Source organism: Schistocerca nitens, chromosome 2 (assembly GCF_023898315.1).
Source record: "Schistocerca nitens isolate TAMUIC-IGC-003100 chromosome 2, iqSchNite1.1, whole genome shotgun sequence".
In the NCBI taxonomy this organism is placed as follows: domain Eukaryota; kingdom Metazoa; phylum Arthropoda; class Insecta; order Orthoptera; family Acrididae; genus Schistocerca; species Schistocerca nitens.
In genome coordinates this window covers 330,262,130-330,274,631 of record NC_064615.1, presented here as the reverse complement: position 1 = coordinate 330,274,631, position 12,502 = coordinate 330,262,130, and the positions used below count along the sequence as shown (strand labels likewise).

Here is a 12,502-nt window from a genome sequence, read left to right as displayed (position 1 = left end):
AATACACTAACCAGATTCAGAAGGATTTAGGTTGCAGTAAGTATTGTGAAATGAAGAAACTTGCACAGGATAGGGTAGCATGGAGAGCTGCATCAAACCGGTCTCAGGACTGAAGACCACAACAACAACGCCATGTAGCGTTCTGTATGAAAATCACTGACTGTACTGTGTGCAGTCTGTGGCTGGTTGGCATTGTTGGAATATTGGCTATTGTAGTGTTGGGTAGTTGGATGTGAACAGCGCCTAGCTTTGTGCAGTTGGAGGTGAGCCGCCAACAGTGGTGGCTCAAATGGCTCTGAGCACTATGGGTCTTAACTTCTGAGGTCATCAGTCCCCTAGAACTTAGAACTACTTAAACCTAACTAACCTAAGGACATCACGTCCATGCCCGAGGCAGGATTCGAACCTGCGACCGTAGCGGTCACGCGGTTCCAGACTGAAGCGCCTAGAACCGCACGGCCACAACGGCCGGCGCAGCAGTGGTGGATGTGGGGAGAGAGATGGCAGAGTTTTGAGAGCGGACGATGTGGACGTGTGTACGTCAGATAAAGGAAATTTGTAAATCTGGACGTCATGAACTGATATATATATTATGACTTCTGAACACTATTAAGGTAAATACATTGTTTGTTTTCTATCAAAATCTTTTATTTGCTAACTATGCCTATCAGTAGTTAGTGCCTCCAGTACTTAGAATATTTTATTTAACTGGCAGTATTGGCGCTTGCTGTATTGCCGTAGTTCGAGTAACGAAGATTTTTGTGAGGTAAGTGATTCATGAAAGGTATAGGTTATTGTTAGTCAGGGCCATTCTTTTGTGGGTATTATTGAAAGTCAGATTGCGTTGCGCTAAAATATTGTGTGTCAGTTTAGTGATGATCAGAATAAGTAAAGAGAGAAATGTCTGAGTACGTTCAGTTTTGCTCAGTTGTTTGAAAATCAAATAACGTAGAAGTTTACCAGCACAGTCATTCATAATTTTTCTAAGGGGACGTTACACTTTCCCTTGGCGACATTAATTTTGAAATCTGTGTTATTTGCATATTAAGGCAAAACGATTTTCTCTGTCATGTTCACACCTAAGAGCAGAAGTGATATTTCCAACCTCATGAAGTATGACCAAGTCCGAGGGTCAGCTGTTTCACATGTATTGTAATTCATGTGTTAATTATCTGTCCGAATCTACTGTGCGCAACACAGTTAAAGCATCACTTCTTTGAAAGCCCATAATGTGCCTACAAGCTTCCTCTGTAATGGTGTAAAAGCGTGGCTTCCTGCGACATCACACTCGGGCCTGGCGACGCTTCACACGGTAAGGTGTCGACTCATGGGAAGAAAAGCAGGAGCTCAGAAGTTCATGCGCCTTGTAAGGTGGGTTAATGGTGTCATGCTTGCACCACAATCCGGCCCGACGCCACCGTCGACGTGTCACACGTTGGGAAGGTCATGACACTTCGTGTTACCCACATTTCACCCTTTCGACTAATGCCTCTGCGGTGGAGATCAGAAACGTGACGCACAGCGTTGAAATCACGAGCATTTCTTATTTGTGCCAACACTTAAGACACACCGGCCACTCATAATCGACACGAAAAGACGTTAAAAACTTTGTGTTCTGCCTTACGGCAGGTCTGGTCATGAGGGAAGCCTCATCAAAGAGGTCCACCGCATGAGCGTCTGGGGAAGTGATTCCAGTGGTGGTTTCCCGTTGCCTTCCACTGATGATGATGAAATGATAATGAGGACAACACAACTCCCAGTCCCTGAGCGGAGAAAATCTGCGACCCAGCTGGGAATCGAACTCGGGCCCCTTGGCGTGACACACCGCCGCGCTGACCACTCAGCTATCGGGGCAGACAAAAGACGTCAAGGGGTGGCGTAACGGGCGTCATCGAAACCACTACTTCCCTTGGGGCGTTGACTGGCGCACGTTTTGCGGTCGGAAATGCATTTCGCAGTACGATGAGCTGCAGGCTGACGTTCTTAAGAAGTTTTGACACTGCTGAAAATCCCGGATATTTCCACCCTTCACACAGTGGGGATCCATTCACATTGAACGTGACTGCACAACTTTGGAGTGCAGTGTGACCTTAATTTCTCGTGTGCGGGTCGGAACCACTAGGGACCGTTCACAACCATTCGACGAAAGGGTACTTATGCATTTTCAATCGTCCAGTTTCACGCCCGGCTGTGGAGTGATCATCGGAAGGGGGGGATTGGGACATTGATACAGGGCTATTACAAATGATTGAAGCGATTTCATAAATTCACTGTAGCTCCATTCATTGACATATGGTCACGACACACTACAGATACGTAGAGAAACTCATAAAGTTTTGTTCGGCTGAAGCCGCACTTCAGGTTTCTGCCGCCAGAGCGCTCGAGAGCGCAGTGAGACAAAATGGCGACAGGAGCCGAGAAAGCGTATGTCGTGCTTGAAATGCACTCACATCAGTCAGTCATAACAGTGCAACGACACTTCAGGACGAAGTCCAACAAAGATCCACCAACTGCTAACTCCATTCGGCGATGGTATGCGCAGTTTAAAGCTTCTGGATGCCTCTGTAAGGCGAAATCAACGGGTCGGCCTGCAGTGAGCGAAGAAACGGTTGAACGCGTGCGGGCAAGTTTCACGCGTAGCCCGCGGAAGTCGACGAATAAAGCAAGCAGGGAGCTAAACGTACCACAGCCGACGGTTTGGAAAATCTTACGGAAAAGGCTAAATCAGAAGCCTTACCGTTTACAATTGCTACAGGCCCTGACACCCGAAGACAAAGTCAAACGCTTTGAATTTTCGGCGCGGTTGCAACAGCTCATGGAAGAGGATGCGTTCAGTGCAAAACTTGTTTTCAGTGATGAAGCAACATTTTTTCTTAATGGTGAAGTGAACAGACACAATGTGCAAATCTGGGCGGTAGAGAATCCTCACGCATTCGTGCAGCAAATTCGCAATTCACCAAAAGTTAACGTGTTGGATGGTGCTCCACCGCACTTCCATCATGATGTTCGGCATTTCTTAAACAGGAGATTGGAAAACCGATGGATCGGTCGTGGTGGAGATCATGATCAGCAATTCATGTCATGGCCTCCACGCTCTCCCGACAACCCCATGCGATTTCTTTCTGTGGGGTTATGTGAAAGATTCAGTGTTTAAGTCTCCTCTACCAAGAAACGTCCCAGAACTGCGAGCTCGCATCAACGATGCTTTCGAACTCATTGATGGGGACATGCTGCGCCGAGTGTGGGAGGAACTTGATTATCGGCTTGATGTCTGCCGAATCACTAAAGGGGCACATATCGAACATTTTTGAATGCCTAAAAAAACTTTTTGAGTTTTTGTATGTGTGTGCAAAGCATTGTGAAAATATCTCAGATAATAAAGTTATATTAGAGCTGTGAAATCGCTTCAATCATTTGTAATAACCCTGTACATGCGTGAATAAAACGGCAAACGTTCCTTATAAAACCCCCTCAGTTGAAAAACACACTCGGTGGCATCCGCACACCTTTATTGTGAATTTTAAAAATGTGCCTGTTGTGAGAACCTGTGACGGAGACCTAGGCGCCCGCTAATTGGCATGTGGAATCGGATGGGTGTCGAGGGGTCACCTGCCTACAGGCGGCTAGGACTACACAGTTAGATTTTTAAAATTTCGTCCATTATGCCACTCCCTGAGACATTTTCGTGTCAATTCTGGGCGGCGGTGTGTGTGAAATGTTCCCTCCCGTAAGACAACAACGTAATTTCAACGCTGCACGTCACGATTGTGATCAGCAAGAGACGTCAAAGGAAGGGGTGAAGTGTGCGTCACAAGGGGTATGAAGACCAGTGCTGTATCCTGAAAATGTTGCCAAGTTGTGTGCTCTGTATACGTGACGTTGCTAAGTCGCCATATTTTTATCGGTAGCGTAACTCCGCTCTCCCGTTCTTCTTGTACAGCTTCTCAGTAACGCCGTCGCAGCATTAGTTTCGAACTTTCATCTGGATCAACAGACCCTTTGTTATGGAAATGATGGAGATTACGGACAGACGGCTTTGTCCTCGAGCGCTCGTATTGGAGGTCTTTATTCTTTTCAGTGCGTTAAACGATCTTTCTGATGATGATGGTGATGTACTCGGTATGGTTAAATTCAGTGCACAGGGTTTATAGAGCTCCGAAAGTTCAGCGTGTAGTTCATTTTGAAACAGGAATTCCTTCACAGACTTGGCTTCGAGATGTAATGTAAACATGGCACTCACTTCAGACTTTAACCTAACAATACCAAAAAGCTTCACATACATTGACCTTAGCCGGCCAGTGTGGCCGGGCGGTTCTAGGCGCTACAGTTTGGAACCGCGCGACCTCTACGGTCGCAGGTTCGAATCCTGCCTCGGGCATGGATGTGTGTGATGTCCTTAGGTTAGTTAGGTTTAAGTAGTTCTAAGTTCTAGGGGACTGATGACCTTAGAAGTTAAGTCCCATAGTGCTCAGAGCCATTTGCACCATTGACCTTAATTTTTCGAACACTTGCTTGGGGAACACATGTGGAAATCTTGAGAGCTTCTTTGAGTCAAATATTTAAGTAAACATTCAGTCAGACAAGGAATCAAATCTGACGTTTAACTGCATGGTTATAATATCTAATATCTCAAGGTACATACTCCTGTAATCATCCTATACAACTGTTTCTATGCAGTTTTCATTTCTTCTCTTGTTTGGAGTATCCGATATGCCTTCAGCCTTGCATCACATTTTCTCAAAGCCATTGTATCTCTTAGCGCACATCTTTTCTTTCAAGTCTTCCACTTTTTTACTGCAAAATTTAATATCTAAGCATTTTGACTGCACAATGTTAAATGTAACGTCTTTCAGTGAAAACAGTTTTTCGAACAGACACAAAAGGAACATCAAATGAAAATCTCGAAACAGCATGAGAAATCCACGTGCTTCATTAATAGCATTTGTGCCCCAATATTGTGGATTTTCCTGCTTGTGCTCATACAAATCTTAAAGTCCATGATCTGCCACAGTTTGGACCAAGCGACTTGAATAACTCCATCTTGTTGGTACAAGTTTTGGAAATCTTTTCTCCACTATTGGCTCTAATAAGCTTGTTCTTTTCGAGGAATGGACAAAAAACTTACAAAAGCAATAAGATTAACGCAAGCACTCTACGTGCTCTCATCCACGATAGTACTTGTGGTTAAATCAAATTCAACTTGTGGCACAACAGTGTACAAATATTGCATGTAGAATTACTTCTCTAACTTGTGTTTGCACACCGTTTAAATGCGCCGCAATGATGCCCGCTCTGTCACACGTTTGCGCGACCAGCTTAGATTTACATTGAAATTCTTCACGACGGTCTGTTGCCACCTTTGCTAAGACCTCTGCCGATCTACTACTGCTGACGTCACTAAACCCTACAACTATTTCAGTGTGTGTGTGTGTGTTGAGAAAGATTTATGACATCCTGACATCTTAATGTCTCATCCAGTAAAATAGCAAGAAATGTCGCTTCTTTCATTCGAGTTTTTGTTTCGGAGAGTGCAACGCTATGTATGCTCTGAATTAACTCATTCTGAATGGCCGGACATAATCCAATGACACACAGAGGCTGTAGATAAGGGGGAATTTCTCGTGAAAGCCAAGAGATGAATTAACTCTACTTAACTGCCTCGATTGATGAAGTCTTAGCCTTTCCTGTCCTCAAAATGACGATTATTTTGTCCTAAAACGCACGTGGCTACTATCAATCTCTAACATAATTTTCGGTTCTGTTTCACTGCTACGTTGTGCCTTAAAATGATTGCACGTTTTTGTTCCACTAATTACAAATTAATCCCATTTTAACCAGATTTATCCCCGGCTTGGAGATGAGATTCTGATTTTTCAAACCTTTAAATTTCAATGTGGCGGTCATTAAGATCCAAATAATCAATATCTTTACTGTTCCAGGTGGAATTGTCCTTCGTGAGCAACAAACAAGACCACAAAAGAGTTTACACATTGGCGAATACCCAACTTTTTTATGTAAAAATATAAAATAGTTCAAATGGCTCTAAGCACTACGGGACATCTGACGTCATCAGTCCCCTAGATTTAGAACCACTTAAACCTAACTAACCTAAGGACATCACACACACCCATGCCCGAGGCAGGATTCAAACCTGTGACCGTAGCAGAAGCGCGGGTCCGGACTGAAGTGCCTAGAACCGCTCGGACACACCGGCCGGCTGTAAAAATCAAGATGAAATCTTCGTGCAAAGTTTCTGTACAGGTGTCAAGGAGCTGCTCCCGTCGAAAACGACGGATTCGCGCCCTCCCATCGGCATGGTGAAGAAGGTATAGGGATTCATCATACCATGCAGCACTCTGCCACTGCGGCAACATCCAGTGCTGATGGTCACGTGCCCATTTCAGTCGTAGTTGCCGATGTCGTGGTGGTAACGTTGGCAGATGTATGGCTCGCCAGCTGTGGAAGCGCATGGTTTGAGTGTTTGGTGCACTGTGTGTTCAGACACACGTGTACTCTGGCCAGCATTAGAGTCTGATGTTAGTTCCGCCGCAGTTCGCCGCCTGTCCTGTTTTATCAGTCCGCTCAGACTATGACGTCCGACATCTGTAATGAAAGGTGGCCGCCCGACTCCACGACATTTGGACATGGTTTCACCTTGGTATCGCCACGTGTTGTAGACGCTCACCACAGCGCTCCTAGAACACCCGACAAGTAGTGGAGTTTCCGTGCCGAACCTCCGGGCCATCACAATCCACCCTCGGTCAAACTCAGATAGATCGCGTGCCTTCCCCATTCTACAAACGGACAGCATGTCCATTGATACTGCATGCGCCGTGCGTGTGTTTCTGACTAGCACTCATTCCTCGCCTAGACGGGTTTAAATCGATAGCAGGTTAGGTTAGGTTAGGTTAGTGTTGTTTTAACGTCTCGTCGACAACGAGGTCATTAGAGACGGAGCGCAAGCTCGGGTTAGGGAAGGATGGGGAAGGAAATCGGCCGTGCCCCTTCAAAGGAACCATCCCGACATTTGCCTGAAACGATTTAGGGAAATCACGGAAAACCTAAATCAGGATGGCTGGAGACGGGATTGAACCGTCGTCCTCCCGATAGCAGGTCAGTGGTCGTAATGTTCTGGCTGATCAATGTATGTTTCAGGAACTAATTCAGAAGCGCCTCAAAGGCGCGTCATCTATTGCACAGCACAGGAACTAGCTGTTCGTTCAGAGGAAAGGAAATACGGACTGTGAAATAGATATTATATTGTAATTTAATTATTACGAATGACTTATAACGAACATTTGTAAGTTAACGAGTCATATACTTAAGACAGCATGCAATGCACTCATTGCATTAATGGTGAATACGGCAGTGGTGATTACCTTCCAAAAGTAACGTCCACTGGGGCGCTGGGCGGAATTGTGGTGAAATTTGGTGCCAGTTTGAAGTCATTAAGCCACCTTACACCTCACATGCATTTTTTCAGACTTCTGCATCACAATGGGAGACAATTACAAGGTTTCGAGAAAGTGATCCCTTAACTGCATTGCAGAGTGTAGATTGGGACAGATGATTTACAGATAAGTTGCCATACGTGTGAAACCATTGATGCTCGGAAAGCTGACACCTGATGGGGCTGAAAATTTCAGTTCTGGCATTACATATAAACAGGACAGCGAAAATCGGTTACCAAAATATTGTTTTCGTCTTGCGCAAGTTGTGTTGCATGTAAAAGCGCGGCATTAGGCCGCCGCGGCGCCGACTATGGTATATAGCGCTATAGGCACGGTACCTGTGCGGCCCCTCCACCATCCCCCACACCTATAAATCCCTCATCCGCCCTATCCTCTGCTACGCCCACCCTGCCTGGATCTCCGCCCCTCCTACCTTTTACAAATCCCTTCAAATCCTAGACCGCTATGCGCTCCACCTCGCCTATCGCATCCGTCTCCCCTTCCCCACGCGGATCCTCTATGACCTCATTCCGTTCCCGCACCTCCTCCTTTTCCTCGAACGGATACAGATCCTCTACACCACCCGTAAACTCGATCCCCCTCAGCCGCTAGTTCTCCCATCCTCTCCCACCTCCGTCTGCTGCCGCGCCCGTATTCCCGCCTGCTCCCCCCATCTCTCCACTCTCCATACCCTCGCTCAAGGTGGCTTCCACCAACTCCCCCTCCCTGATGATCCCATCCCTTCCATCTAGCCGGCTGCAGTGGGCGTGCGGTTCTAGGCGCTTCAGTCCGGAACCGCGTGACTGCTACGGTCGTAGGTTCGAATCCTGCCTCGGGCATGGATGTGTCTGATGTGCTTAGGTTAGTTAGGTTTAAGTAGTTCTAAATTCTAGGGGACTGATGACCTAAGATGTTAAGTCCCATAGTGCTCAGAGCCATTTGAACCATTTGAACCTTCCATCTACCCCTCCTACCAACTTTGATCCTCCCCTTCCACACCCTGTGTTTTTTCCTTAGGGTACCCTCTCTCCCTTTTCCCCCTTCCGCCCCCCCCCTCCTCCCCCTAGGCTTTCCCTACCTCCCTACCTTCTTTCCTCCCCCTCCCATCTCTTCCGCCACTGGCATCTACACCCTCCCCTCTCCCTCCTCCCCCACCTTTTTCCATTTTGTCAGGTCCCCGGACTCGTACACATAAAGAGAACATTCGCTCGCCGGAGATCGTCGCCAGTGTTTTGTGTGTGCCATCGTGTTAGTGATTCAGTGTTTCGTCATTTGTGCTCCTTCGTTCACGTGTGCAATTTCTGTCATCTCTGTTAGTGTCCGAGTGCTGAACGTTTTTATTTGGACGCTGCACCTGTGAACGACTTCATGTCTTTTAAATTTGTGTGTCTACGCTTGTCTAACCACCGTGTTGTTTTGTTTTTTGATGTCTCCACTTGTATTGATTGTACTGTCTGTGGCCGAAGAGCGGCGTGGTTTTTGCCGCTGCCGGCCTGCCATGTATGAGGTTTCAAAATAACAATAAAGGAAAAAAAAGTACCTGTGTGGCGGTAGGAGAGCCCCTGCGGCAGGCGGTCGTCGCAGCCGCAGCCCGGCACCTCGCCGCGCGAGCAGTTCCTGGTGACGCTGTGCGCCACGCCGGCCGCCGTCAGCGCCGACACCAGCGCCGCCTCCCGCGTCACGCGCCGCTGCGCCCTCCTGGGACCGAACACCACACACAGCTCACAGCAAGCCGCCAAATACACCGAAGAGGAAAAAGAAACCCTCACTCCTGCTTCTCAACTATACGGCATTGCCAAGTACACAACTCGGAATGTTGGGTCAGTATTGGACTATGAAAATGAGATCGACAGGAAGTACAAAATGGCTAAGCAGGGATGGCTAGAGGACAAATGTAAGGATGCAGAGGCTTATCTCACTAGGGGTAAGATAGATACCGCCTACAGGAAAATTAAAGAGACCTTTGGAGAAAGGAGAACCACTTGCATAAATATCAAGAGCTTTGATGGAAACCCAGTTCTAAGCAGAGAAGGGAAAGCAGAAAGGTGGAAGGAGTATATAGAGCGTCTATACAAGGGCGATGTACTTGAGGACAATATTATGGAAATGGAAGAGGATGTAGATGAAGATGAAGTGGGAGATTTGATACTGCGTGAAGAGTCTGACATAGCACTGAAAGTCCCGAGTCGAAACAAGGCCCCTGGAGTAGACAACATTCCATTAGAACTACTGACAGCCTTGGGAGAGCCAGTCCTGACAAAACTCTACCATCTGGTGAGCAAGATGTATGAGACAGGCGAAATTCCCTCAGACTTCAAGAAGAATATAATAATTCCAATCCCAAAGAAAGCAGATGTTGACAGGTGTGAAAATTACCGAACTATAATAAGTCACGGATCCAAAATACTAACGCGAATTGTTTACAGACGAATGGAAAAACTGGTAGAAGCTGACCTCGGGGAAGATCAGTTTGGATTCCGTAGAAATGTTGGAACACGTGAGGCAATACTGACCCTACGACTTATCTTAGAAGAAAGAGTAAGGACAGGCAAACCTACGTTTCTAGCATTTGTAGACTTAGAGAAAGCTTTTGGCAATGTTAACTGGAATACTCTCTTTCAAATTCTGAAGGTGGCAGGGGTAAAATATAGGGAGCGAAAAGCTATTTAAAATTTGTACAGAAACCAGATGGCAGTCATACGAGTCGAGGGGTATGAAAGGGAAGCAGTGGTTGGGAAGGGAGTGAGACAGGGTTGTAGCCTATCCCCGATGTTATTCAATCTGTATATTGAGCAAGCAATAAAGGAAACAAAAGAAAAGTTCGGAGTAGGTATTAAAATCCATGGAGAAGAAATAAAAACTTTGAGTTTCGCCGATGACATTGTAATTCTGTCAGAGACAGCAAAGGACTTGGAAGAGCAGTTGAACGGAATGAACAGTGTCTTAAAAGGAGGATATAAGATGAACATCAACAAAAGATAAACGGGGATAATGGAATGTAGTCGAATGAGGTCTGGTGATGCTGAGGGAATTAGATTAGGAAATGAGATACTTAAAGTAGTAAAGGAGTTCTGCTATTTAGGGAGCAAAATAACTGATGATGGTCGAAGTAGAGAGGACATAAAATGTTGACTGGCAATGGCAAGGAAAGCATTTCTGAAGAAGAAAAATTTGTTAACATCGAGGTTAGATTTAAATGTCAGGAAGCAGTTTCTGAAAGTATTTGTATGGAGTGTAGCCATGTATGGAAGTGAAACGTGGACGATAAATAGTTTAGACAAGAAGAGAATAGAAGCTTTCGAAATGTGGTGCTACAGAAGAGTGCTGAAGATTAGATGGGTAGATCACATAACTAATGAGGAGGTATTGAATAGAATTGGGGAGAAGAGGAGCTTGTGGCACAACTTGACTAGAAGAAGGGATCGGTTGGTAGGACATGTTCTGAGACATCGAGGGATCACCAATTTAGTACTGGAGGGCAGCGTGGAGGGTAAAAATCGTAGAGGGAGACCAAGAGATTAATACACGAAGCAGATTCAGAAGGATGTAGGCTGCAGTAGGTACTGGGAGATGAAGAAGCTTGCACAGAATAGAGTAGCATGGAGAGCTGCATCAAACCAGTCTCAGGACTGAAGACCACAACAACAACATGCGATCCTGAAGCGTCGACTGCACACCGCGCAGCGCAGCGCCGCGAAACGGCATCAGGGAGGAGCTGAGCCGCGCGCGCACTACCCATATTGCGGATTGTTACATTGGACTCATAGGCAGCTTTCTGCAGGACAGGAAACTATATGTCCGAGTCGACTATAAAAACTCCGGAATGAAACCGATCTCCGCAGGAATTCCGCAGGGCTCTGTCATTTCGCCTCTGCTTTTCAACTTATATATATAAATGACATCACATCACTCCCCCTTGTTACGGCGAGTTTTTATGCGGTAGATCAGAGACTTGGACCAGCTAATCGCTAGGATGCAACGGCTACTTGCTGTAATGGAACGCCGGGCGTTCCAAAATAACGATCAACCCGACGAAGATGGCAGCCGTTATGTTCACACGGAGGAAACCAGTTCTGAACGACAGACTCCACATAGCTGATCAATTTATCCCATGGTCGCCGGGAGTGAAGTACCTCGGTGTCTCCTTGACAAAAAATTACTCTTTACGCAGCATATTGACGACAAGAAGACGGCAGCCCAGAAGATGGCCAGGTCATTGATTCCGTTCCTGAACAGTAAGGATCTGAACCCTAAGACTAAACTCCAATTGTATAAGGCAACGGTGGAACCCACAATGTTATATGGCTCCACCTCGTGGGGAACTACGTGCGTCTCCAACTACAACAAACTCCAAACGCTGCAAAACATTAGCTACCGATGGATCACAGGAGCTCCATGGCGGACACGAAACGTCGACATCCGCACCGCACTCCACGAGACCACTATACAAGAGAAGGTCCATGAAAAGGCTCTATGGGTTTTTGACAAAATCTATGCCCTTAGGGACGAAGTTCGACAATTAGAATCGGTAGGAACGGTAAACCATGCAAGATGGCACAAGTATCGAGTACTGAAGTCCATAACGTTTCACCCCCCACAGGCAATCTGTCATAACACGAGGAAGCAGTCACACATAACAGCCTAGACACATCTCACCCTCCACAGGAGATAGACATCACCAAAGACAGCAGGCTAATGGACCCATTGAGTGCCCAAGCCTAACTGAATGTGTAATAAATAAAGTATTCTCCTTTTATCCTTACATCCCATCCTAGAAGAATAAGTCATCAAGGTTGATCTCTTCAGCCTATATATATAAAGCCGCGCGCTAATGGAAAGAGCGGTCAGCACCACATCTCCAGGATGACAGAGTTCTGCACCCTCTGTCAACACTGAGTTAACCAACCGCCCATCGTTGGTCGGGACCAGTTCGGTCGCAGACTTCGAGAGCATCAGTACTGAGTAATAGGAAGATGATACTTAGCCTGCGTTCTACGAGTAGTAATAGTGTGTAAAAGTAATTGCATGTAGGAGGCACAGGAAGCACATAT

General features: G+C 46.3%; 1 protein-coding gene across 1 annotated transcript in view; it reads right to left on the bottom strand.

The window, feature by feature from the left end:
- Nucleotides 1-12,502, bottom strand: part of LOC126235012 (protein Wnt-8b-like) — a 92,241-nt gene that overhangs the window by 37,296 nt on the left and 42,443 nt on the right. The window contains exon 3 of the mRNA XM_049943747.1: nt 8,992-9,149. Within this exon, the coding sequence (XP_049799704.1) occupies nt 8,992-9,149 (158 nt within the window). The remainder of the gene's footprint in view (nt 1-8,991; nt 9,150-12,502) is intronic.